This window comes from Gallus gallus, chromosome 20 (genome assembly GCF_016699485.2).
Source record: "Gallus gallus isolate bGalGal1 chromosome 20, bGalGal1.mat.broiler.GRCg7b, whole genome shotgun sequence".
Lineage (NCBI taxonomy): Eukaryota > Metazoa > Chordata > Aves > Galliformes > Phasianidae > Gallus > Gallus gallus.
The window spans coordinates 2,521,242-2,548,299 of NC_052551.1; the positions used below are offsets into that span (position 1 = coordinate 2,521,242).

At 53.3% G+C, this 27,058-nt stretch overlaps 2 protein-coding genes across 6 annotated transcripts in view; one reads left to right on the forward strand and one right to left on the reverse strand.

Annotated features, from left to right (window-relative positions):
* The first annotated feature begins 824 nt into the window (after positions 1-824).
* Positions 825-24,947, forward strand: NECAB3 (N-terminal EF-hand calcium binding protein 3). Of its 2 annotated transcripts, NM_001030850.2 has the most exons (13): positions 825-1,014; positions 4,842-4,866; positions 5,881-5,989; positions 13,283-13,308; positions 13,644-13,741; positions 19,801-19,937; positions 20,100-20,221; positions 20,497-20,576; positions 20,886-20,939; positions 21,364-21,476; positions 22,546-22,623; positions 22,958-23,049; positions 23,562-24,947. In NM_001030850.2, the coding sequence occupies exons 1-13, from the start codon at positions 922-924 to the stop codon at positions 23,588-23,590; spliced, it is 1,056 nt and encodes a 351-aa protein (NP_001026021.2). In that variant the 5' UTR covers positions 825-921; the 3' UTR covers positions 23,591-24,947. The 2 variants fall into 2 exon arrangements, with proteins under 2 accessions (NP_001026021.2, XP_024997958.1); XM_025142190.3 differs by lacking the exons at positions 22,958-23,049; positions 23,562-24,947 and adding an exon at positions 22,757-22,951.
* The window catches only part of CBFA2T2 (CBFA2/RUNX1 partner transcriptional co-repressor 2), a 51,435-nt gene continuing 49,077 nt past the window's right edge, over positions 24,701-27,058 (reverse strand). For all 4 annotated transcript variants that reach the window (NM_001011689.2, XM_046902818.1, XM_046902820.1 and 1 more), the window contains 1 exon segment: positions 24,701-26,563. In NM_001011689.2, coding sequence (NP_001011689.2) covers positions 26,285-26,563 — 279 coding nt within the window. In that variant the 3' untranslated portion in view covers positions 24,701-26,284.

The window sequence follows — 27,058 nt, forward strand, 5'->3', positions numbered from 1 at the left end:
ATGGGACAGCCAAGAAGCGGGGCCTGGTGCTGTGCACTCTGCGTCGTGCCACGGTCCAGTACTTCACCTTCTGAAGCCCATTTGCGTTTCTGCAGAAAGCAAACGAGGTGGGGAGGTGAAGCACGGCATCATTTATGCATGAGGCACCACGAGGCGCTCCATTGACTCGCGCCCAGCCGTGCCCTGCTCTGCCCAGACAGCGCAGCTGAGGGGACCCCACAGCCAGGGGAGGGTCCACAAGGGACCCCACACCCAGAAGAGGCATCGTGTTGGCCTCTGCTGAACCCCTGCAGCCTTTCTCAGAGCTCCCACCTCCTCTGGAGATGTGCTCAGTCTGTGGCCATGGCCCCCGGAGCTGCTGTGGGGCAACGGGGACTGCACTGGGGCCTCACTGGGACGACACTGGGGTTATACTGAGCCAACTGGGGCCGCGCTGGGATGACTGGGGCTTCCCTGAGCCCTCACTGCGACACGGGGGCCATACTGAGCCAACTGAGGCGGCACCAGGGACAACACGGAGCCAGCAGGGGCCTCACTGGGCCAACTGGAACTGCACTGCGCCCGCACCGAACCGGACGGACCCGCGTTGCGCTGACTGCGGCCGCACCGCCCCCACCCGGTAAAAGCGCGGCCACCCACGGCCGCTGACACTGAGGCGACCGCTGCCCCCGCGCTCCCCACAGCACCGCCCCAGCCCGCCTCGTTCCCCTCCGCCAATCACAGGCGCGATTCTGAGGTGCCAATCACCGAGCGCGACCAACCGGAGCGCCGCGGGGGCGGGCCCTGCGCCGAGGCAAAGTTGCCGGGCGGCTGCGGGACCGCTCGGTGAGGGCAGGCGGGAGCGTGTTGCTCCTGCGGTACTGTGGTGCGGGCAGCGCGTCGGGAGGGCCCCGCACCCCGCGGGCAGGCAGCGGGCCGGCCATGATGGCGTGCGCCGAGCTGCTGGCCGTGTGCCTGCTGCCGGCCAAGCCCGGCCCCGAGCCCCGCCGCGAACCGCTGCCCATCTTCCACGACGTGAGTGCCGCGCGGGGCCTGGAACTGGGGGCGGCGGGGCGCGGCGTGACCAGGCCTGGGGCAGCGCGGGGCGGGGCGTGGGAGGCTCGGGTGGCCGGCGGGGGCCTTCGCCGGTGGGGCCGGAGCCAGCCGGGGTGCCTGCGGGGTGAGCCGCGGCCTTGGGGACGGAGCGGTGGGTGAGCGAGCCCTGCATGCCGGGCTCCGGGGGCGGCCCCGGGGCTGGATGTGGCCCTGCTGCTTCCTGTGGGCACGGCCCTAGGCAGAGATCCCATCTGCTGCCGTGGCTCATCGCCCCTCCTGCGGGCAGCTCTCAGCGCGGGGCTGGAGGTCCCCCTCCTTCCGCAGAGGCTCAGGCTGCACGGCTCTCCAGCCAGCATCATTAACCGCACTAATTACTTGGCTGAGGGAACGCGGGCTGGAGGAGGGCTGTAGTGGTGACAGCTCAGATCCTCTGGGCACTTGCTTTGTCCCAGATCTATCCCTCGGAGTGTCGTTAAGACAATTAAAATGTGGAGTGTTAACAGCGCTACCAGCAGCTCTCATGGCACACCAACCGCTTCCCGGGTTCTGTCGGCTTCCCTCCCTCTCCCTCCGGGTTGCTGTGCTCCTGCCTCAACTCTGGAGCTCGCCAGAATGGTTTGAATGCCTCCTGTGCCAGCTCCCCACGGCAGACCAGCTCCCAGCTGAGTTCATGGAGCCCAGCTGTGTGTTTCCCTCCTCCCGCAGCCAGGCAGGCTCCCAGTCAGTCCCACATGCCCAGTGAGACCCACAGCAATGGCAGCATTATGAGCACAGCACAAACCCTGGGCATCCCCCCTGATACTGACATCTCCTTTGCCTTGGGCACCTCCAAGTGCTGGAAGGATGTGAGCCTGCTTTTTCCCCCAAGGCTGCAGAGATGCTGCTGGGGGACTGTGGCTCTCTGGGCACATCTGGACATGGTGGCAGTGCCAGGAAGCTGAGAGCTGTGGGCTGAAGAGAGGGATGGCAGTAGGACAGGGGGCTGGGAGCAGCACTGATGGATTCCTCTCTGATGTGTGTAATGGAGAGGGCTCCTGAGCAGCTCAGGTGCTTTCACTAATGAGAGATGGAGGGGAAAAGAAGATAAGGAAAACAGGGAGGTACAGGGGAGACCAGATGAGAGGGAGAACAGTGGGATCTGCCTATCTGCATGTGGCAAGTTGTGCCCGGTTGACTCTGAGGAGCCAGGTCACCTCTCCTGGCCTGCATTCACCCCTGTTGGAAGTCACCAATGTTTTGGGAAGGTAAGAAGGAGGGCTTTGCTTGTGGTGCTTCAGCATGAGTGCTATGTGAACTGCTGCACTGCTGTTGCAATTATTAGTCTTTGTAGACATCTCAAGCCCCAGGTGTTCCCCAGCCTGGAGCCTACGACTCACTTGCTTTCCATTCTGTATACCAGAGATTCAGAAGAGCTGTTTGCACAGCCAGCCTTGTGGCTGAGGCACGGCCGTATGCTGCAATGACCTGCAGTGCCCATGGGTGACTGCCCCCACCTTACAACCAGAGTGTCCCCTGCTGAGTGCCTGGGAGCAGAGGTTGCTTCTAGCCCTGCGAACAGGAGGGGCCCTGTAATGTCCTTCTTTTCCAGTGCTCAAGGGGCTTAATCCCAAAATGAAAGTAGGCTCAGGTCTTCCTTCATTGTTCTGGCTGTCACTGTAGGCACTGATCAAGGCTGTGGTCCCTTGGGCTTAAGCCTAAGAGCCTGGGTGAAGGGACATGTCTCTCAGGCTTGAGGCAATGTCCCTGTGTTTCTGGAACTGCCTGGCAGCCTGAATACATGTGAGGATGGAGGTAGGGTTCTCCAGTTGCCAACCCAGACCTGTTCTGTTCCCAGGCTGAGGACAGGTGGGATGAGGAACCTTGCTGTCCCCAGCATCACATGGCCTCAGGGGATGTTGCCTTTCCTTCCTTGCAAAGATGAACTTCAGACAGTTCTGCTGCATACACAGGCAGGGCTTTTCTAACATGTTGCTGGAACGTGTAGGTTTTTGTATGTGTGTGAAAAGCATTTCCGTGCTGTGATTTGCAATCCAGGACAAGGACCCCCAGGTTAGGGACCTGCAGCCTTCCCAGCCCCATGGCATTCTCCTCAACCCCCCCCCCCTCAAGCTGTGTCCTCCTTCCTAGCCTGCTGGCAGACCACAGTGAGTCAGGCCAGCCTGGGAGAGGGAAACATTTGGCCTCCCTTGATTCTGAGTTCAGTAATAGTTGGGTGACACTGGCAGTGTTTTGGGGTGCAGGTGGGATGAGTGAGCTGGCTTTGGTGATGGAAGAAAGTGTAGCCCTGAAAGCCTGATTGGAAGCAGGTACACAAGCAAACCCTTTCTCCTGGAGAAAGTTTTGCTTTAAAACCCAGAGAAATCCCCAGTGTGTGCAAGCTGCAAGTTTCTGTACTTAGTTGGTATCAAGAAAGCTTTGAAGTCCATCCTGAGAGTCCTAATGGACACTCAGAGTGCCCTGCCCTATATTCTTGTGAGGAAAGCAGCCTGGCATGACCAGGAGCGGCATCTTGCAGGCGCAGTTACCTAATGCTGGGCAGCTCAGGGCAGTGCTGCAAAGGAACCTGGTTTTGCTCAGAAGAGCATCCTCCTGCAAGGTGTCCCTGCTTCTGGTTTGGGCCATGGGGACAGACCAGGGAGCTCCCTGTGGGGACTGGCTTCAAGAATGAGATTTCTCCAGGAAACTGTTTCAGCTGCCTTTTTGTCTAAGCAAATTTCAGGAACATCTCTGTGGCTGTGCGTGCAGGGCTGGCTATGGGCTGTGTAGCAGAACCTCCAGCAAGCAGTGTGGGACAGAGCTGGACTTGCAAGGGCAGCTTTCATGGATGTATCTTCTAGCAGTGAGGAGCAGAGCTGCTCCAGGGCTGGTTTATGAGCGATTTCTATTTTGCAGGTGCTTGGAAAAGAGCATAACAAAGCCTGCTTTCCCTTTGCCCTGCCCTTTTTCATTCCTGATCTCTCTTCAGACCTGAAAGAGATAGTTAAGAAGAGGAAAGTTATGACACACGCAGCTTGCTGTTGTCAGCTCTGCTAGGGTGTGCTGGCCAAAAGCCTGTACCGTTCTGTCTGGCAAGATGTTCTCAGCCTTCAGCAATTGTGAAATTGTGCTGTTCCTCTCCAGAATCAGCCCAAGACCTTCAGACAGTTGTTGGTGGAAAAAGGAGAGGGGAAGCAATAAGCAAACCTGGCTTTCTCCTGGGCCCTGTGGTTTGAGTTGAGATGCTTAACCAGAGCAGTGCTCAAACTGTGCTCTGGGACAGAATTAGTTACAGATGAATGAATTAATTATTAGTTACATTGCGGGGGTTCACGTGTCCGAGTGTCCTATACAGAAGAATTGTGAAGGGCTGTTACAACATGCAGGGTGAGAGCTGCAGATGGTTGAAATGTTGGTGATGACGTGCAAAGCGCTCACATTATGGAGTGTTTTTTGCTTAATGTTCTTTCATTTAAGGGATTTGAAAAATTAAACGCTTTCCATCACCAGGCTGTAGCAAAGCTGCAGTAATGCCTTTTCTACCTTGTCTCCCTCTGCGTTCTCTAAAAGATGCTCTGGGCTTGCTTGGGCATCAGCGGTTGTGCTGAGAGCTTTGTGCAGTGGAGAGAAATGGTTTTAAGCATTTGCAAAGGGAAATTTCCCACCAAGCAGTCTGTGCACGCTGTCCTTCCGAGCCCCAGTGGCGTGGGCTGCCCCACAGCTCCTGCAGGGCCGGAGGTTCCCCTGTGGTGGCTGGGGAGGGCTGGCAGCTGCTGTGCTCACTGCTTTCCCTGCCACTGCTCTCAACCTTGTCTTGTTTTCCCTTTCAGATTTTCCGGCGAGCGGACAAGAACGGTGAGTGCTTTGTTCTGCTGCCTCCTCCCCCTCTCAGCCCTGGGTAAAGCTGTAGCCCTTCCTCACTGAGAGGTTCACTGGAAGAGTGAAGGACAAGAACAGGCAGCTCTCTGCCTGGAAGAAAATTGCTTTTCTGCTTTGCCTGGAGGTGAAGGCTCTGGCCAGGGGCTGGGAAAGCAGTTTTCCCAAACTCAGCATGGCCTGTGTGTCACCCAGCACAGAGGCTGTGGGTGCTGGGCTCTCACTCAGCTGAGGTGTCACCACCTGCACCACTACTGCACTATGGCAGTGCGATGGGAGGCAGAGCAGGGCTGATCAGGATCCATCAGGCTTTTTCTCTGTCCCTTGCAGCACTGACTGCCCTCTGTTTGGGTGACTCTCCTCTTCAATGCCACCAGAGCCCCTCATGTTTCACTATTAGGCTGGAGTTATATTTGGCACCCTTAAGCCAAGAAGTTCAATGCCACGAGTGGTTTCTCTGAGCCTTCCTCCTACCTTGGCTCTTCTCTTTCATTGTAGATTGCAGGTTCCAGAAGCCACCTTTGTTGCAGATCAAAATGCAGCTCAGGAGCGTCAGTTCTCTACAGATTGGAAAGAGAGAGCTCATGAGTCAAAGCAAAGATTTTCTTTCCATAAAAACCTGATACCATCCTCATTGTGACACTTACAATAGGCTCTGTACTGAGCAGAACCGAATGAAAGGCCAGCCAGGAAACATATTTAAGTGTAGTTTCAATACATTTCTGAAAATGTTAACAAAGGTCTTCTGGAAGGATCAGGGTAGCTGAAATTCCCACCTAGCAGCACTTGCCCTGCTTGCCATCCCTGCTAGGTGTCTGATGGGGTTGCTCTGACTGGTGGGATGCGCTTTCAATGAGATCTCCACTCTAATTATCATGCACAACACGCCCAGCTATCCCACGCTTCTGTAAAGAGGCTGCTGAGAGGATTGCTGGGGCTTGTATGCTTCTTTCTGCAGATATATAATTATTCTTCCCTTTTGTTTAAATGCAGATGATGGGAAACTGTCATTTGAGGAGTTCAAGAACTATTTTGCTGATGGAATCCTCAGCTCGGAGGAGCTGTGGGAGTTGTTCAGTGGCATTGACAGGCGTCATTCAGAGTAAGTACCACGGTGGTGCAGAGGAGAGGAGATGAAGGAGAATATGAAACTGCTTGGCTGTAGATGGAGGACGTTTGGAGGCGGGTGCAATAAATAGTCAGGGTGAGATAAACCTAACTCTTGTGACACGCAGATGTTAAAATCCATTAAACACCGACTATGAGTACTGGTGATGAGAGAAACCAGATTTTCTGAGAACAGGCACTATCAGATTTACTTTAGTGCCATAAGAGCAAGCATCCATTTAAAATTACATTATGTTGGTTTGAAAAATGTCTTCCAGAAATACACGGCTCTACAGAGCAGGTTGTGTATCTGCAGGAGGAGCATGTGGTGATGTGAGGACGATGAACAGTTATCTTTGTGACTGCTGACACAGGGAGCTGGTTTTCACTTATGTAAGAACTTTCCACCAGAAATGGGCCTTATGAGTGTCAGTGTAACTGTGAATTTAGGTCAGCGCTTAACTCTGGGCTCCTGTAGGCTGGGGCTGCCTAGGGAGATCAGCTGGGCTTTGCTGGGTTTGTCGTGCCACTTGACTGCAAATTCTGAGCAGTCCCTGCCTGCAAGTCCCTGAGCCATCCACCCTGGGTTGGGTGAGTGGAGTGATTGATTCTGACCAAGCATTGGGTTGGTGGGTTAGGTGATGCTCTTGATCTAGTGATGGGGTAAAGAAGTGGGCTGGTGCCTCTGCAGCCCCCCATGCCTCTTTCTGTGATATGTATCAGTCTTAGGCAGCTGCTGAGGAGATGTTGTACCATTTGTGTGAGGGCTGGAGGGCATCTTCCTCCAGTGACTGCTTGCTGCTATGTATAAAGTCAGGTGGGCTCGCTGGATGACGGCAGCAGGAGGTGACCTGCAGATGCCTCCTTAGTCTCTTTGGGAACCCAGGGATGTAGCAGGGAGCTGTTGCCTTTCTATGCTCCTTCCACTGAGCCTCAGTTCAGGGTGATGTTGGATGATGTTGGAGTCATCACCAATTCATTACCACTGGAAAACAGATTGCAGTAAAACAGAGGGCTCCATCTGACCAGTAGTGGTCTCCTGGTTTATCATTGCTTTCAAGATGGGTTTCTTGATGTCTCTGGGCAGCAGCTCCACCAAACCTCAGCTCTTCTGCCTATGGAAGAGGCAGGGTGCTGTGCTGGGCCCCTCCAAACTGCCTGGTACCCTCCTGGCTCTGCAAGCCCCCTGCCCCGGGGCAGCATGCCTGCTCTGAGAGTCGTGTGTGGCCCTGGCTGCTGTGGTGCTCTCTGGAAATTGTCACCTGTAATGACAGCGTGGTAGCTATGACAACGTAGTGTTTGCAGCACTGAGCTAGTGACATCTATTAGCAGGGCATGACCATTGTTTGTTTGATCTCTTTCTGCCATGAAGACCAGAAGGAACTTGCAGACAAAGTTAGTTTCCAAATTTTTGCATTCACTAACTTCAAGGAAGCTCAGGAGACCCCTTGTCCTGCAAGGATGCTCTCAGTTCTCCATGGAAAGATGGGACAGATGGGAAGGCCCAGCCCTGAAGATGTTTCAGGAACATCCTCTGTTCCTGTCCCTGGCTGGGATGTGAGCCATGTGCCTGTGCACAGGGTTAGTTCTAGGACAGTGAGCAGGTGGGAGAGGGGTGGATTTGGGATTGTGGCAGCAAGGGAGCTGTGCTTAATCTCTCCAACCTGATCATTAGCTGGTGAAGGAGCAAGTGGCATCTCCAGGAGCAGGAGCCTGGTGCTCAGCTAATTGCCTGGTAGGAGGCAACCAGTCCTCTGCAAACAACGTGTTTGTCAGAGTGCCCTGATCCTGGCCTGGAGCTCTGTGCCTGCAGGGTTGAGGGCTTTCCAGGCAGCCTTGTCCCCAGGGAGAAATTACCAGGGACTGCCACCTCCTCTGGGATGAGGCCTCTCTCTGGGGCCAGCTCCACTGTTGCCAGCTCTGTGCACAGCCTTCCATGAGGCAGTGTCAGCTTTCACTTGGTGCCGCTCCAGACTGGATTTGGCCTGGCAGTGAACCGTGGTGTTTGCTGTCACACAAGTGACACAGAAACCCTGTCCAGGGCAGGCAAGCAGGCTTGGCTCTGGGCAGCTTCAGGATGCATTAGATAGTTTATGGCTTCATTGACCTTGCCAGAGACTTCAGTTCAGAGATGTCACAGGGTTTGCTCTTTGTTTGCATAAAATGGAACTGATAAATATACATTGGGCTCTGCACAGACCTACTTAGCTGCTGCACAGCACAGGTGATGGAGAAATCAGATAATATTTGGAGTGCTGGACCAAGGAAAGCTTCCCATGGCTCTGCATCTGGAGTCGGGCTTTCTGCCATTTGTTCTTGGAGCATTCAGGGAGGACTCCCACTTTGTGGAACTTCTGGTGCCTCGTAAAGGCTGTGCTTGTAGCCCTGCTGTCTCCTGGAGAAGAGCCAGACTGGACCAGACCAGGGCTCTGTCTCTCTCAGTATCTTTCTGCCACTGGTGTTGACAGAAGGGGCTTAACAAGACTATTTAGGAAGCACCTTTACCCTTCCAGCAATCACTAGTTTAGGACCTTCTAGACAACATCACCAGCTCCTGTTGTCCTCCACAAATCTAACTTTGTTTTGAAACCATTTGGATTTTCAGCTTCAGCCTCGCAGGCTGAAAGTTAGTTCCACAGTTGAGCTGTGTAGCATAATGCCTCTTTCTCCAGCTTTTTTGAGTCCTGATATCTGATAACTTTGTGTGATATTCCACAGGTTATCATGAGAGGTATTACGAGGCTGTCAGTGAAGCCTTCTCCCTGCAGATGCTGTGATGGCTTTGAGCTTAATGGAGGAAACAAGCATTTATACTGAGCAGAGCATGTTTGGAGGTATGCTCAGCACCACCTGCTTGTGTCTGAAATCAAAGGTGGGCAGAGGCCTTCAGAGGTCAACCTGCTCCTGGTGTGCTTCTTGCACATGAATTCAGCATAAGCATGGTCAGCTCTGCAAACACACCTGGCTTTCTCCTGTTGTGTTCTGTAGTTTTTCTGACAGTGGGAAAGTTTCACTTCTAATCCAGTGGGTGTATTTGGTCACAAGGGTGCTGTGTTCATCAGGTCTGTGTTGAAAAGATTGTTTCATTGTCAGTGACAGCCTGACCCAAGGAAACACAGCAACAGAGATTTTTTTTATACCCAGACATTATCTGCGTCTGGGTAATGGAGTGCTGCCCAGACACATACTGACTCTCTTTCATCACTGCCAGCCTGCATCTGCTCCCCTGGCTCACAAGGCTGACATCTGGGAAGATTAATATTTTAGAGGTCTCATGCATTATTTGTTCTCCTTCCAGAGAGCCCACAGCACCACACTTTCCTTTCCTCCCCTCCTCTCTGTCCTTCCTGCCTGCCTGTGCTCCACCTCCGGTGTCACCTGGTGCTCAGGCAGGACGCTGGTGGTGTTTGTTATAGCTGCCTCTGTAAGGTTCGGCTCAGTTCTGAGCAGGTGGAGTAAAGGCTGAGGGGTAACCCAATGTGTGTTCACTGAATTGGATGGAGGGATCTGATCAGAATGTTTGCAAAAACTTCTAATCCAAAATGCTTGTTTGAGTGATTGTTTGAAGGTTTTCTGTTTCCCTACGAGACGTTTTTATTCTGCATTTCTCATAGATACTCCATTTTGTTTTTAAAATATCTCCTCGTTCTAATTCTTCGGCATTTAGAAAATGTTTTGTAGTGAAACTGAATTCAACTTTTGGCAGTACCTCAGTCCAACAGCGAGGTTCACTGCTGCGTTTCGCTTGTCAGAGAGCGCAGTGCCAAAGCTGGCACTGGAGCAGAACAGACTGCATCTCCCTGGGTGCGTTTTCATCCACCAAAACTTCTGCTAGAGAAAAGCCAAATGTTTTTGGGAGGACTGGAAAAGCTCCATTGCTGCAGAAGTGTCTTGAGAGGAACAGCACGCAGATTGCTGCCAGAGCAGTCCTGTGTGTGTGTGCTCAGCCTGGGCAGGTGGGCAGCAGTGGGTCCTGAGATCCTTGCAGAGGTACTCAGCCTGGGATTGTCCCCTCCTGAGCACTTCTGTATGGGTTTGCTCTGCACAAGTGGGCTGAGAGCCAGCATGGGAGGTGTTTGGACAGAGCACCGAGGTGTGTGTGCTGTGAACTCACTGCTCTGTGCATGGACTGATGCAGTGTGCCCCAGAAAGTGTCAGGAAGATCTCACAAACCTTTCTGTTCTGCATAAGTTGGGAAAATCTTGGGAGAGGGGGGGAGGAGCAGGGGAGAGTTCCAGCACATCCTCCTTTGTGTGGGATGTCAAATCAGGCTGACAGGAGCTTGGATACAGTCTGTTGAGAGTTCTGATCTTGAGCCACGAGTGAAGGATTTGGGTTCTCTGAGGGTCTGCTGACCTTATATTTTTTTAAGATCTCTCAGGAAATTCCCTCAAGCCTCTGGTGCTGTGGAAGAACTGATTGTGTCACATTGCGTCCTGATACTCTTTACTCTGATGCTCAGTGTCACAGCATCAGTCAGTCTTTCAACTCTGGAGAGTGACTAACTCTAAAGAGCGCAGCGTAAGGGTTTGGAGCCAGTTCTGTGATCGCAGCAGAGGTTTCCAATGTGAACATTAAATGGTAAAAAAAAAAAAAAAAAAAGAAGAAAAAAATTCCCATCTGCTTCGCTGAAGCTGATTGATGTTTTATTGCATCAGTTCCAGGCGCATTCTGACAAAATCCTGAAAACATAATGATGACAAGATCCTCCATCATCAGTTCAAGCTTAATTACTGTTAATCAGAGGTTTGAATGTAGTCAAAATACAGCTATGTGGAAATGTGGGGAGCCTCAGAATAAGTGCTTTGGAGACGGAGGATGCCTGTCCTGCAGTGATAAGAGGAGGTGTCAGAGGGAGGAGCAAAGGGAAGAGCTATTGGTACTGCACTCTGTCTTTTTTTTACCCTTTTCTTATTGCCCTCTATCTCTTCTCACCATGCAGTGCTGTGCCCTGGCAGCTGATGATTCAGTGCTGACATGGGAAGAACCAAGTGTGATTTTGCACTCTTGCAAGGCAGGAGCAGTGCAGGTGCAGGACCTGGGAAGCAATGGCCATACAGAGTTTGCCCACTTGGTTTTGCTAACTTGGGTCCACATCTCCTCTTTTGTGTTACCCATCTCTTGGATGGGAACCAGCAGCTGCAGTTATTCCTCTGGAGCACAGGTTACACAAGCTGTGCCATGGATGCTGCAGTGCCCAGTCTCTGTGTCAGTGCAGCAGCAAGACACTTCGTGCAGCTCTGCAGGTTCCAGGCAGCTTTCAGAAACTTGTAGAAAAAATAGGAAGGAGCAAGATATTTTTGCAACTTAAATTTGTGCTTCAAACCCGTCAGCATGGCAGAGCTGTGGTGGGATGCATGGAGCTTCTCAGAGTTGGGATCAGTAAAACCTGACAGAGAGGAATTGGCAGGTGAAGGGGCACTGGTTCTGTTGATTCTGTTGTATCTCAGGGGAAACACTATTTTTATCAACTTTAAAAACTATCTGCAGTGCCTGGACTGTGGTCCAGAGCTCTGTCTTAATCAGCTCCTGCAGTGGTGTAATGTGGATGAACCAAACCACATCCCAGTACTGACTGTCTCCTGCCTAAGTAATACCTGATGCAAGTAACTAAATGCAGGGGCTGCAGTCCCACTGCCAGGAGCTTTTTACTCCCAAAGAGGTTTGGTTATGCAATTTCTGTTTCATGACCCCAGTACTTGCCCTCCCAGTGTTCCTGCCCCCTGAAATTGGGTTCTCCTGCAAACCCCAAGTGCAGGAGCATCCTCCTGAGTCCGTCCTCCCTGGCATACTCACCTGCCATCCATCCCAGTGTTCCCCTGCCCATCTCTGTCTGCTGGGGCTGTGCAGGTTCTTGGGTCATGGGGCCAGGTGACAGCCCAAGGCAGCCAGTGTCATGGGACTTTGCCAACCAGCTGCCCCACGCCTGAGCCTGCAGCCTGCTCTCTGCATGGGGCTGCCCTTGTGTTCTTGGCTGTGAAACAGCAATGTGCTGCAGTCTGCTGAGCTTTGCAGGCGTTGCTGGTCCAGGTGGATTGATCTGCTTACAGCAGGAGCACTGACAAGGTGCTATGTTTCCCACGTAGACTGGGGAAATGTAAAATTGACATCTGTCAGCTCAATAATGAGAGGCTTGGACATTGCCATTCCCACTGGGGTTTGCATATTTTCATAATTGGAAGCACTATGTATTATTAAAGATCATGGAATCTTGGCAGAAAGAGAGATGCAGAAACCAGCAGCAGTGCCGCAGCCACTTTTGTGCTGGGAGCCCAGCAAGCTCCAGGTATCACCAGTTCCTCCACACGTGACAGCACTTAAGCATTTAAAAATCATTCTTTATACTGTCTTCCACTTTTCCACTTTTCCAATCAGGTGTAAGGAGGAAAAGAAAAAAAGAAAAAAAAGCTGCAGAGCTGCAGACACTTGGGGGATTTTGAGACAGCAGAATTTCTCAAGGAGGCTGATTTGAATAAATGACATCCTGGGGCATTTTCCCCGGGAGCTGAGCAGGTGATGTGAGGCATCACAAGCAGATCTGCTCTGCAGCTTTGGCTGCCTGAGTGTATCTGCCAGTGTATAGGCAGTGTCCAGCGTTGTGCCCCAAAACTGCTAGGTATTTCTGGATGTGTCCTCCTTCCTCTCCACCCCAGCAGTGTCTTTATTAGCAGGAACAGGGAAGTTGGCCCTTTGCAGTGCTTGAGAGTGCTGCGACCAGGGGGCAGGGGCTGGGTGTGCAGAGCTGCATTTGTAGGGTGACAGCTCTGGGTTTAAGACTTGGGACTGTTTTGCCACAATCCTGTTTGCAATAGTGGGACCATGTCCCTGCCTACCTCAAGCATGTGATGGTTTTCCCACAGGACTCCTGCCTTGTCTGGCGCCTGGCATCAAGAAGGTTCAGGGAGCTAGCAAGCTTTTCAGTCTGTTTTTTGGTTGTTTATTTTTTTTTCCTTTATCATCTATTTGCTGTCTGCAGGTACCTTGTGTCTGTCAGCCTTACAGGAGCTGCTCCAGGGCCATGTGTGGGGCAGAGAGGACAGGAGGGGGACTGGTGTCACATGGGAAGGACCTGAGCAGAGGTGATGCTCTTCACGCCTTCCTGATGCTGCAGGTGCTGAGCACAGCTCCTGAGCTTTTGTGGCTTTTTATCTTTCTAATACAGCCTTTAAAATGCATTGAAAGAGCAGTAAATTCACTGGGGGCTCCGGACAAGCCTTCAAGACCCCACTCACCACAACTGTTTCTCCCAAACCAGCCTCACCATCTAACAAAACTGTTTTTCTTGCAGCAATGTGGACACAGAGAAGCTGTGTGGTAAGTAGGCTGATCTTCTGTTCTGGAGGGGCTTCGTCTCTTGAGTTCTGCAGGGGCTTTGTGCGTCTGGGTTGGGCAGGCTGGGTGGCACTGATGGGTCCCTGTGTGTGGGTCCCAGCTGACCGAGAGAGGGTGACAGAGGGTATCACTGCTTTCCTCCAGGGATGGAGCAGTTGTCCCTGGGGCAGAAATAGGCTGTCCATCTGGTGCCAGGCAGGAGGTGTCTCTGCTGGGCGGGAATGGGAATGCCCCATGCAGTGCTGGAAGCAGCTGGCACAAGGGAGGCGAGGAAGGAGACGTTTTGGGAGCTCACTGTGTTTTCTCTCCCACTTCAGATTATTTCTCAGCATATCTTGGAGAGTACAGGAATGTGCTTTCTGCACTGGAAACGCTCAACTCTGCTGTCCTGGCAGCCATGGACAAAACCAAGCTGGTAAGGATGAGGCAGGAGGGTGGATAACAGAAATGGTGTTCTCATCTTCTTGTTCAGCGTTAAACTTGGGTTTCAGAGGCTGTAGATGTGGTACTTCCCAGGTGTTACAGGTCATCTGCTTCAAAGAGGTTTGATGTGGATGGGTTACTTGAGGGTGGATCCTGCGCCAGGCAGCTCAAGCTTGAGCTTCAGTGGATATGAGTTTCTGCTCATGGAGAGGGGACAGCAGTTGCTGTAGGGAAAGGGCCACTTCAGGAAATTGCCAAATGTTCAGAAGGAAAAGAATGGTGAAATCCATTGACTCCCAGATGAGTTCACCCCTGCTACGAATGCCTTCCCTCTTCCTGCAGCTTATACTGAGGGGAAGCAGATCTGAGGCTGTTAATGAGGCCAAGCAGTGTACTGCTTTGTCTGCCTTCCTGCCTGCGTGTCGGAGTGCAGGGGTCTGTGGCACGCAGCACTGCAGCTGAACCGCAGCTGCAAGAGAGCAGTAGCAAATGCTGGAAGGGACCCTTCTTGGTATTGACATCTTGTCTGCATCTGCGGAGTAAGAAATGGTTTAGTTTTGTACCTGGGGCCATGACCAGGAAGGTGAGTAGGTAAAAAAAAAAAGGGCAGTTCCCTACTGGTCAGAGGAGCAAAGGGTCCTGCTGCCAGCAACCCTGAGCAGCTCTCTGGGGTGTTTGTGTCTCTGTAAATTCACCCATGATCTTGCTCTCTGCGCTTTCCTCTGACCAGATCCAGCCTCAGTAGTGTCTCCCCACACAATCTTATTAAATGCAAATCCAGAGGGAGAGAATGATTCATCTGGAGAGAGCTATGCTTTATTTGACTTATTTTTGTATTTATTTATTTATTTTAATAATGAATTCATTGTATATTCATGTATTTCTCCCAAGTACAGCACAATTACTGTCTGCTTCACAGCATTGGCATGATGTATTCATTCATTTAATAGTTTCTGGTGTAAACATCCTAGTGAGCTCCGTTATAATTACACATCACTCTGCAGCCCTGTTCAGCACACACCTTGAACCACTCATTTTCTTAAATTAACTTCTTGTTTTCCTTATCTCTTGCCCTTTTTCATTGGGCTTGAGGAAATAAAAAGCAACCTGCGCTGGCTTTGTTGTTGAAATTTGAAGACCTTGGATGCAGCCTCTAGGAAATGGAGCTTGGTGGGGGTTTCTGATGTCACAGGTTTTCCCTGGAAAAGGGAAGCAGGTTTCTGCTGTTGAAACAGGTTTGTGTGGGTTTGTTTTTGCACCTGTGGTGTCTCTGATCAGAGCTGGGAGGAGGGCAGGGCTTGCTGGTTGTGCAGCACCTGGTCAAGGTGTGTGGTTGTGCCTCCATGCAAGTGCTGGTGCTGCTGGGTGCTGCTCTGTGCCCTGCCCTGAGTGACCCAAGGTGAAACCAGGGCTTGTGTTGGAGCTGTGGGAAATGTACCACTGCTAGAGGCTAGCAAAGATGATAAACACTGCTTTCTTAGCCTGCTGCGACCTGAGCACCTTCCCATGTTTGTATTTCCAAATGAGCTATTCTGGGAGTAATGGGTTTTTTAGGGTTGGGTGGGAAGATTTTAGCCAGAACTCACACCTCTCTGAGCCAGGGCAATGGGCAGAGGATGGAGGTTTCCCATATGGTGTCTGTCTGTCATTTCTGTTGACTCAATCATCCCTAGTGCCCCCGTGGCTGAGGACTGAGAGTGAGTGAAACTTCCTCCTGTGGGTTTTGCTGGAGGTGCAGCAGTGCTGCGTGCTGAGCAGGCTGAAAGGTCCCGGCATGCTGAAGTGGCCCTCACTATGAAACTTTGCCTCCAGAGCAGGGCTGTGGGGTCACCTTGGTGGAGGATTTTCAATGGCTGCCTGGTTTTCCCTAGGCTTTATGTAAGAGAGCTTCATGTGATGCTCATGGAGGCAGTGATACCCGGATGTATGGGCACTGTTGAGTCCTAGCCTGAACCACTGATTGAGCACCTGGGGAAAGGACCCGGTCAGCCCTGGGAACACAGGTGAAGGCAATTCAGCTGTGGGACCAGAAGGGGTGGAGCCTGGCTGCACCTCTCAGACCTCATATAAGGGGCTGACTGCCACTGGGGAAGGATCTCTTTGTGGAGTTTTCCCCTGTGAGCTGAGATCCTCTGAGACAGGTGACCAGTCATTTCTCCTTTCCTTATAGCACCTTTCTATTGCATTAGTACGTCTGTCCTTACACCTCTTGTATCACCATTCCATCGTGTTGACCTTTCTGATTGTTACACCCAGACCAGCTAAAGGAAAAAGGGCATCTCTAATTTGGCCTGGGTTACACCAGTGGAATCACAGCAGCCCTTGGTTGTGAGTGTGATCTGCTTCCAGTGGCTCCTTCCTTCTGCTGCCTGAGGATTGCTACCCCTGTATCCTCCAGACACTTGTTCCACAGCTGCAGGAAGCCTCAGGTAAATACAAGCCCACTTTTCAAGATGGAAAACAGAGCATGGGATGCTTCGTTAACACAACAAAAACACACCTCATGGGAGATGGGCTTGGATTGCTCAGACAGTGCTGGGCAGTGAGCTGCAGGAAAAGAAGGGAGGGAAATACAGAAATCAGAGCTCAGAAGGAATGTGGTGCAACTGTGGTGGAAGCTGTGGTTTGAAGCGGTGCCACTGAAAACCTTCTTGGTGCTCCCACCTCTGCATGCAGGACGCCTGGCACAGACGTGCAGGGTGTCTCCTGGCTGTGCCCTCAGCTGCTCAGTGCCAGCAGTCACCTTGTAGGCTGCTGCAAAATGCTGCAGGAGCGTGGGAAATGGAAGCCAGGTTCATCCTCGCCGTTGCTGTGACAGCTGTGACTGTAGGAAATAGCGTTTGTGTGGGCAGCAAACCTGCACGAGCTCGTTCTGCTTCGTCCTCAGTTGGCAGGAAAAAAAATGTCAGGGTTCATGCATTCCCAGCCTTCCTCTTTGGTAGAAACGTGGTAAAGAAAGACACCTGCTCAAGAAAAGAGTTGGGTTTTTTTTTTTTGGTTCTTTGTTTCCTAATATAATAATTATGTATTTTTAAAGTATAACTACTGGTAGCTGTGCTGTAATATATTAAATATACCTTATTCTGTGGCTGAACTTTGCATTTGCAGTATAATAGCATCAGAGTAAGATGCAAACAGTCTGATATCTCTAACAGGGATCCTCTGTGCTGGAATCTTCTCATTCTCTAGCCTGCAAATGCTGCAAAGCAAGCTACAAATACCCCTCCTAATCAGATGCTCTGATGTCTCCATTGGCAGGCACTGCCTGTTCACCTATTCCACTCTGTGTCCCAAGTTTAACCACCATCACAAGAAACAAATAAAACCTCTCAAAGCACAACTGGATCAGTTCTTGCTTGCTTTGGGATTTTTGTTTGGGTCAGTGGAGCTGAATACCACTCTGCAACCACAGTTCTTGTCTTGTGCTCACTGAGTTATTTCCTGCTTTCCGGGAGCCTTTGCTGTGAGCAAAAGCTGCTGTGTGCTCAGTGAGTTGTATTTTATTGAGGTTCTATTGACAGTGGGGTTTGAAGTGCATATTGCAATACCCAACAAGAGGGTTTTTTCTTTTTATTTTTTGTTCCCTAAAGTGAGCAGTGCAGCTGAATCAAAGAGAAGGTGTATTTTCAATCAGTTATGAAATTTCCTGGTATGAAATCTTTACCTGGTATGAAATCTTCTAAGGTGATGCAGAGGGGTGAGATAGCATTTGATGTCTGCTGAAATGCTTCCTTTGACCCCAGGCTTGAGATGCCCATTACTTGATGTGGGCCAGAGAGAACATTTTTCATCATGGAACCCCAGGGGGCTCTGGTGATGCAGTGCTGCCTGGCAGTTCCTCGCTGTGCCTGCAATGTGCCCTGGGACTTGGAGACTCCTCTGCTTTCTGCTGGATTCCTGAGAGCTCCATAGGGCTCCTGAAGGATGGCTATTTCCACCCTTCTCTCTGTGTGCTCCCAGGGGTGTGCTGTCTTTGAGCAGGACAGGAGGGAGCTGGCTTGTTGTGCACAGGGCACATCTGAAACGCTTGCAGGACAAAGCAAAACCCTGCTTTGTCCATTCGGAGTGGTTGGAGATGCACAGTATGAGGTGGACATTGGAGCACAGTGGAGGTGTATGTTGGAGCCAGGTGGGCTCATCTCAGCTGCTGTGTGTAGAGCAGATTGGAGCCTCCAGACATGTCTGTCAGGAGTCTGAGCTCTCCTCTGAGCTTTGTGTAGTTGGGGACAAGCTGGGAAGGGAAACCTGAGCCTGTCTCAGCGCTGTGCACCTAGCATGGACATCCCCAGGTGTGTTCCAGAGGTGCCCCAGCTCCCATTGCTGCTCTGGGCAGGGGGAATCACTTCCCCTGACGCAGACCTTGCAGCGAGGCTGGGGTTTCTGTTTTGTGCAGCTGTGCAGCTCCCTCTGAGTGGGCATGGCTGAGGGTATGTGAGCTGCTCACTGCAGGCAGCACAGGGGGACAGAGCTGGGGCTCTGCTTCCTGAGGCTGCACCACCACCAGCTGCTTCTCTGCCTCCGTCTCATTCTGACAGGAAAGAGGGATTCGTTTTGAGAGATGGATAAAAATCCATGCACAGTGCAGCTGCTGTGGTGAGAGCTGTCTGCTTGGACAGAGAGCAGCTGCAGCTGTCTGTGCCTGCTCTGCAGATGAGCATCCTCTCCACTTTCAAGGCCAGGAGCTGGCATTGCATAGAGCTGCAGCCCTGTGAGGTGACAGCTGCAGGCAGAGCTGTTTCCAGCATCAGGATGAGTGTGTCTGTTTGGGTAATTACATTAACGACTTTGTTTCTGCTGTGTGGGACTGCTGGCTCTGTGCCTCCCCCTGCTCCTGGGGAGAGGCCTGGCGTGGCCCTGGAACAGGGTCTGTGCCTTGCACCATTTCTGACAGCAGCGTTGGAAGGGTTACATCCAAATGCTTTTATGCAGAGCTGTTGGAATTTGGGATCCTCAGTTCTTCTGTATGTTGGAGAGAAACAGAATAGGAATTGGAAGTATTTGACCTCAATAATGCAACCACATCACTGGAATCTGTTTTGGAGAGGAGAATTTGAGCTCAGTGCCCAGAGTGGGGCTCACTCAGCTCCCTGAAGCACCAAACTACCTTTATACCAAAATTACAACGAGTGAGTTCAGTTTTCTGGTTTTCCCCACCTGTACTTCATACTCAGTGCTGGGCTGCTCTGTTGTCATGGTCAGAGATCATCTCTTGCTGTAACGTTGCTGCAGTACAAGCACTGTGTAGCCCTTCTCAGCTCATTCCTCCCATGGATGTGGCTCCCCACATAGACCTGTGGGGCCCTGCTGTGCTAGCAGGGATTCCAGGAAGGCTGGCTTTATTGTGGTGCTCTGGATGTGCACGACCTCCTGCCTGAAGCCTTGGGGCCTGGCCTTGGAGCAGCTGGACCAGGCGATCCAAGCTCCCCTGAATTCACAGTGTGGGCATATTGCAGTGATGTTGGATGGGCCCATGAACAACTTGGAGCACCAAGGGAAAGCAGTTCAGTTCTTTTGGAGCATTCAAATCTACTTTGGACTCCTGCAGCAGGGCAGGAGCTGGCCTTGATCACCTTCCTGCAGCAGTGATGGCTTCTCTGCAGCACTGGAACACTCCATCTGCCTGCTGGAGTGTCCTGTGTGCATACCGGGGCCGTGTTGCTGGTACTGCTCCTTTCCCATCCACACATGCTGGGAGGACGCGAGTGATGCTGCCATTGAGCCTTCAACCCTTACTGCCATGCTTCTGTCCAGAGTAGCTAGGAGCTTCAGCTGGCAGCCTGTGTGTCGGAGTGAGGTGTGCAGCTCTGAGCACATCATCTTGGGAAAGCCAGGAAACATGGAGGAGTCCCCTGACTGCATGGTGTTACCCACTGTGTCTCTCTTGGTGTACTCAGGTACCTTCTAGAGACTCTGCAAGGCCAACAGGTGGAGCTCGGGGGACCTCTGATAGAGCAGCTCAAGCTTATTTAAGGACCGTCCCCTTCCAGATATGTCTGTGCTACCTCGTGCAGAGCTGTGGGCATCTGATGGTTCCTCTCCCCTTCCCTGCAGAGCTACGAGACCTCCTCCAAGATGGAGCAGTTCCTGACCCGCTTCCTGCTGCGGGAGACCATGCACCAGCTGCAGTCCCTGCAGGGCTCACTGGAGTGTGCTGTGGACACCATGGAAGAGCAGGCGGGACGGGAGAGGTACTGGGTGCTCGCTAGGATGCACTGTGCCCTGGCACAGGGTGCTGGCACTCGGGGTGCTTCTGGAAGGGATCTGTTCTAGCTGCTCTTTGTGACCCCAGTGTGCAGTTGGCCCTGGGAAGGACTGACCCCAGCTCCTCCTTTGCATTTTTTTTCTTTCAGAAAGGACATAAAGAAATCAGAGGCTTTGGTTGGCTTGAGGTCAGGGCGGCGATGTGGGCGCAGAGGACAGAAGAACATCTGTCTGTCTCCAACAGACCCCTACTCTGGGATGCTGACCACAGGTACTGTAGCTCAGCTGTCCCATGGGTCAGGGTGTCTGCCCCCACCCTGCTACTGCCTGGACTGAGTATGAGGACAGTCTGCAGCAGGGTCTGGACTGCTGCACCCAGCAATTACAACCCAGACCACTGTGAGATTTTGCATCTCTTGAGCAGCGGGAAGGGTTTCAGTACAAAAATCAGTTTCTTGGTTTATATCAGAGGTTTAGAAACTTCTGTGGTTTTATGAGTCTTCAGGTAGTTTTTGTGGTGACATCTCTCTGCCTTCACCTCTACAGGTGTTTGTGTGGAAGCTGACAGCCAGTGGATGGCACAGATCTCCAGGCTCCAGCAGCTCATTGAGAAATTGGAGTGCAAGGTGCGGGGGGTTGGGGGCTGCCCCACACCTCAGTGCCAGAGCAGTGATGGAACCTCTCCCCGTGCCAATAGCTGTGGTATTCAGCCCTGGCTTCATTACAGAGCTGCACCAATTCACCAGACCCTGACTTGTGAGTCAGTCTGGACCCACAGAGCCCCACAGATGTGTGTGTCACATCCCCTCATCCCCAGGTACCTGAACACCTCTGGGGTGGTGCTCATCTCACACCGAGCTGGGCTGGGCTGTGGGTGGCTGCTCATTTTGCTTTATTACAAAATTCTCAGCTAACAATGATTTTGTGAAATGCAGAGCCCACGCCTGGAGCCTCTGAAGGAGGAAGCAACGTGCAAAGGAAGAGATGAAGTAAGTGCTGGTCCTCTTACTTGTCTCTTGCAGTAATACTGATGTGTGCACAGATTGTCTCTTGTGTACCTCTGTGCACTGAGACAGTCACTGGCTGTGGTCCGAAGCTGTGTTTGCTGCCCAGGACACATGCAGCCCAAGGGACGTGCAGCTTCTGGGTGTGTGTGTGCCTGTGATCAGCCCGAGGAGGGCAGTGCTCTACTTGTGAGCACCCAAACCTCTCAGCTTTGTTCCAAGCCCCACGGCTGGGGTGTCCCTTTCAGCTGGAGCAAGCACACAGGGAAACCCAGCAGTTGTGGTGCTAGCCTGGCTCCTCTGCTGTCCTGTGCTTGCTGTCACTGTCCCATCCTGCTTCAGGGAGGGAGGAGGGCAAGCGAGGGGATGGCTCTGTTTGTGCTGCTGCTGACTGCCTGTCCTCCTGCAGAGCATCCTGGTGGCCAAGAGGCAGATCTCTGTGGCCAAGGGCAGCATCGAGGAGTTTCGCCAGGCACTCAGGTCCTACATGGAGGTCACCACGGCGCAGAGCAGCTGCCTGCAGTAAGTGTGGTGGGGGAAGGAGCAGGGCAGCCCTCAGCCCCGTCAGTCAGCACAGCACAGGGCAGTGCTGGGAGGTGAGAGGGAGTTATGCCAGCCTGAATGGTGGTGCCATACACCTGTAAGAGAGTGCAGCATTGAGAGACTTGAGAGGAAGGGAAAAAAGTCAGGGTAGAGCTCATGTCACAGCATTGCTTCACGTAAAGCATGCGTGGTGCTGGTGGGAAGCATCCTGACCTTCTAAAGCCGTGGCGTAAGATCGAGGCTGTGTCCCAGCACTGAACCAGAGCTCAGAGCTAAGGATGGAGCCCTGGGCCAGGTGGAGGCACAGCTCAGTCACTGTGTCCCTGCAGACTGCGGCTGCTGCTGGAGAGTCTCTCTTTTCCCAGGGGAGGCTTCAGCCTGCTTCCAGAGGAAAACATTTGTGCTGTTCCCATTTAAAGTGCCATTTTTCAGCTCTTCAGTTTCAACAGTACAAAACTGCATTTCAGTGCAAACAAAAGGAAGAAACTTGTTTTGACATGTGTGGCAGGGAGAATTATGTGTATTTTTTTTTTTTAGACTTGATGGGCTTTTCCATCATAAGAACTGTCAGTGTGACACAAGGGCAGTACTGTGGGCTCTCCATGCGAGTGGGAAGCAGAAGTGGAGCCTGAGAGGACCCTGCTCAGTGCTCCACCTCAGGGAACGTCACAGCATGGTGCAGCCCTGTGCATGGCACAGCCCTGAGCTGCTGCCTGGGCATCCTTGTGTGTCTTTAGGCTTCTCTGCCCCCGCTTATTTCCTGCAGCTGCCACAGCCCAATGCAGGTTGTCCCATGGCTCTGCGTTCCACTCCCTGAGAAATAAGGAAACACCTCCATGCTGCTCCTGGGCAGCAGTGAGAGTCACCCCAATGGCATTTCAGCTCCTGGCTGTTGGACTGATGTGGTGGAGGTTCCCCTTGGCAGCTCCAGGTCGTGACTGCGCCCTAGCATCACTGCTGCTCTCTGGCAGCCGGGTGGGGGCACATGTGCAGAGCTGTGCCTCTTGTTCCCAAGTGTCCCCAGCTCAGGTTGCTCCTGTTCCCACAGTGTGTCTGCCTGCAAGCTGACGGACGAGGCCTGCTTCATCCTCTATGAGTTCTGGCAGGACGCGGCTTCGTGGAGAAGGTCAGGGGACTTTCCTTGTGTGTGGTGTGGGGCCAGGTACTCCTGGACGTGCTGGGTGGGGGGGAAAGGAATTCCCTTAGGATGTCGGGGCCCTCAGCAACCTGTCCTGTTCCCTCGTTCCCTTTTGTCCCAGAACTGATGGCAGCAAGGGGGGCTGAGCACTCAGCTCGAGGTGTTGGAGTGGGGCAGGAGCAGCAGTGCTCCGGGCAGTGTCAGTGCAGTCCTGTCCCCTGCCTGGCACAGAACCCTCCTGCAGCCCAGGGGCACAAGCAGACCCCACCCTGGGCTGGAGCAGGACGAGCTCCTGGCCCTGACCCTGCACACTGCCCAACAGCCACCTGCAGTCCAGCCACAGCAAGACGTTCCAGCGGGCCACCATCAGCTTGCTGGAGTCCCCGGAGCTGCTGACCACCATGCTCTTCCCAGGTGAGTGGGGGCTCGATGAGGCTGTGCTGCAGTTAGCAGCTCCCTACGTTGTATTTCCAAATATGCTGTGCAGCCTGGACTGCTGAGCACGTGAGAGCAGTTCCTGGTAGAAGACGCAGAGCCCTGCTGCTGCCAGCCTGGGCCCCAGCTGGAGCTCATACTGACTGCCCCCTGTGCTTCCCCTGATCCCAGAAAGCGGTCTGCAGAGCGCATGCCCTCCTGGTCCAGTCCCAGAGGTGGCGTCTGAGCTTCATTTTTAAGGGTGCAGTGAGAGACCTGCTGACGGGAGAGTTTGGAGGCTGTTCCTGAGACCAAATTGCTCTCCATCTCACTGTCACTGTTTACCATGCAGGTGGTGCTGGTGCGTCTGAGCCCGGTGCCTTGCAGGGGAGCCTCAGCTCTCTGAGCAGGGCTGCATCCCCGTTCCATCCCCCACAACCCACCCCTCCCCTCAAGACCATGTCCTGCCCTCCCTGTCCGCATCCCCTGAGCCCTCCTTTTTCCCTCCCCAGCATCCTGGTGGATCATGAACAACAACTGACCCGAGCAGCAGCTCCGGATGCTGCTGGCACGCAGAAGGACGTGGAGCCCCTTCCATGCCACCGCCTGCGCTCACGTTTGTCACCTCTGCGCCCCGCTCACCTCCTGCAGCCCCAGTGCTGCCCGTCTGGTGGCCCCAGCCTTGTTTCACCCTTTTGCTCTTTTTGTGTAATTCATTTATTGATTTACTTACTCCCAGTGGAGCAGCTGAGCGTGGCACCAGGTCCCTGCATGCCACTGTGGTGCCACCGCCCGAGTGCAGCTCCTGGCTCTGTGCTGCTGCTGAGTGAACATAAACAGAACTGGCACAGTGCAGGCACAGAGTGTGTGGCTGTTACTGCATGCTGTGGGTCGGGCATGGCACTGTGCGAGGAGCCAGGACAGTGCATTGGCTGTAACAGCACAGTGACAGCCGTGTCCTCACGCTGCATTCCCCGCAGCAGAGCCAGCAGAAACTGAACTCTTGGGAGCAGTGTGAAGTGAGAGCCAGTGTGGGCACATGGGCAGGGCACTGTGCTATGGCCCTGCAGGAGATGGAGGATGTCACAGCTCCTCGCCTGCCACGCGCCTGTCCTGCACCAGCAGCGTGGTGCTCAGCACCACACCTGGCCTGCCCCTCACCTCTTTTCCCTGCTGGCTTACACCACAGATGTTAATTTGAATGGTTCAACTCCATTCTCCATTTGTAGTTATTAAAATGCCACCAGCCTGCGGTAGAACAGGGCACAGCTGGTGCGGGGCCGTCGGGCACAGAGGGGGAGGGCTTGGGGGGGCAGGAGAGGGCTCTGCTTACCCCAGCCATGGAGATGAGGGCAAGAGAACCCCTTCCTTAGTGGAGGAGCAGCAGCAGCAGCCCAGAGCCTGCTGCCCCATCTGGTGGGTGGCTCATGGTGGGGGTGGCACCCATGGGAGGGCAAAATGCTGGGGGCTGCAGCTTGGCCACAGCTGCTGAGCAATGCAGGGGGGCAGCTGGGGCACAAATACTTTCCCAGCCCCAAGCAGTGCCTGCCCTTCAGCCCTGCATGGCCACAGCCCCCGAGCCACCCCCTCCTCCTCTCCCCCCCCTTTTGTCCCCATGTTTCTGCCCCCAGCGACAGAGGGGAAGGTGCGGTGTGATGAATAGTCTTTTTATTGACTACTTTCGAGTAGAACAAACTAAATACATCTGTAACAGTTTGGGTTCCTTTATACAGTACATTAAATAAGTTATGCACAGGAATGAAGTAACAAATTCCTATTACAGAATTAAATGTCAAAAAAAAAAAAAGAAAAATAGAAAACTCAGTCCCACGAGTCTGCCCATGTCCAGAGCTCACATTTATCGTTATGTGTTGGAAAAAAAATAATTCTAACCATGACTGTTAGTATTGTACTCATTTACCTGGGGTTAATTTTAATACACAGCCACCAAAGTCGCATGAGGATGATGGAAGACGATCTATGTACACACGCAGGCAGCGCCCGGCCCTCACGCTGCGGGCCATGGGCTGACCACAGCTGCTCCGAGAGAGCCAGGAGACTTTGGGGCTTTACTTTGCAAGATAAAACCCTGCAGACGCAGAGCTGAGCCGCAGTCCCTGCAGGCCACCGTTGCTGCTCAGCCCCAACACAGCGCTGCAAGCTCTGGGACCACTCACTGCAGCTCCATTATTCGCCTCCCATGGAAAAAGTGATCAAAACTAATTTGGGAATTACTTGCCTCATTGGGCTCCAACCCAGCGAGCACACAAAACCAGTCATGGAAACACAGCTTTGCTGAACAGATGCTTTCCTCGGTCCCATTTGTGCGCAGCACAGCATGAGCTCAGCACGGGTGCACTGCGGGTCCTCCCATTCCTGCACTGCTGACAGCACAGTGCTGGAGCACAGCCCTGCGCACCCCCTGCCCCGAGCAGCTTCTCTGCAGGCACTGCCGGCTGCAGGGAGCTGAGGGGGAGCGGGGTGGGGCTGCTGGGCCCCACGGCTTCAGGTCGGGCTCTGGGGCAGGAGCTGTGTGGGAAGAGCAGGCTGTGACAGCACCCAGCGCTCACACTGCGACCTCTGTGGTTGAAAACAGTAGTAAGTCCCAAACCAACAACTTCCACCCAACAAAAAAAAAAGCTTCCTGCATTGCAGATATTGGCACCCAGGTGCAAAGGACAATAATTGCCTGTGAGGGAGTCAGATTTGGTCTGCAGGAGTTCAGAGGTCCACTGTCAGACCCAGCACTGCTGCTGTCCCGGCCCAGAGGGACTCAGCACAGCCCCTGGAGTGGAGCTGAGCCCCAACTGCTGCCCCCCATCCCCAAAGCGATCCTGTCCTTATCACCTCACAGCAGGAAGGATGCTCCTGCTGGCACATGAGCTCCGGTGGCGCAGAGCATACAGCCAGCAGCACACACTGGGAGCAGGGTAACAACAGGCAGATACACCTGGGGCTGAACACAGAGGGCTTCAGACACCCCAGTGAAGAATGTGTGTGAGCCGAGCAGCAGGGCTCTGCGTGCTCAGCACTCCTTCCTGCAGCCCCGGAGGTGGGCTGCAGCTCTCTGTGCACTGAGCGAGGCTGGAGGGGCGGCAGAGCTTCCAACAGAGGTGGCCTGGGTTTGTCCAACGTGTCGACTGATAGGAGTTCCTGGGGGTTTTATTTTCCGACTTCAAAAACAAAAAACACCACCAGGACAATGAATGGAACGGGCTGAACCCAAACTTCCCCCTTAGAGTCCGTTCGTGTCTATCGCTGTCACAGATGCGGGCGTGGAGGAGCGGGAGGTGGCTGCCGAGCTCTTCTCCATGCTGGGGCTGGGCACGCCATCCATGCCCTTGGCCGAGCGCCCCGCAGGCAGTGCCAGCCCCTTGCTGTGGCCGTGCAGGCTCTGCCCGCAGATGCGGTGGTGCCTCTCCCAGTCCTTGTGCTGGCAGAAGGAGCCGCAGTAGCGCGCGATGTTGCAGCCGCTGCACGTCTCACTGGCCTTACGGCCGCAGTTCCAGCAGCTCTGAAAGGAAACAGACGTCGCGCTTTGAAACGGGTCTTGCAAAGGGAGCTGTAGGGATGTAACAGAGCTGCTGCCCCAGTGGTGCTGGAGGGAACCGTTCACCCCCGTCGGCCCACATTTGCTCGCACTGCAATGGCTCCTGCCCTCCCACAGACCTTTGCCAAGCCCGGAGCAGCCAGACTGCCCCGCTCCCACTCTGCTCAGATCCACCCAAACGCAGGCAGGAAGCAGCGGGCGAGGACTGACACACACACACACACACACACACACACACACACACACACTGCAGATGCTGCTGTCTGGTTTTTCTATTTCCTGTTCTGGTCTCAATCCCAGCCGAGTGCTCACCGTGGGGATCCCAGCGTGCTGCACCACCACCAACCGCTCTGCCCCAGGGTGGGAGCGAGTGGGATGAGGAGCACAGCACAGGCAGCTCAGTGAGAGCACGGGGCCAATGCTGGAGCTGCAGCCACAGCTGCTTCAAGGGAGTGGGGG

Excerpts from the sequence above, each read along its gene's own strand:
- NECAB3 (NM_001030850.2), top strand. The coding sequence starts at position 922 with ATGATGGCGTGCGCCGAGCTGCTGGCCGTGTGCCTGCTGCCGGCCAAG. Across the intron at positions 13,309-13,643 it reads GGACACAGAGAAGCTGTGTG|ATTATTTCTCAGCATATCTT; the intron begins GTAAGTAGGCTG and ends CTCCCACTTCAG. Across the intron at positions 23,050-23,561 it reads GACCACCATGCTCTTCCCAG|CATCCTGGTGGATCATGAAC; the intron begins GTGAGTGGGGGC and ends TTCCCTCCCCAG.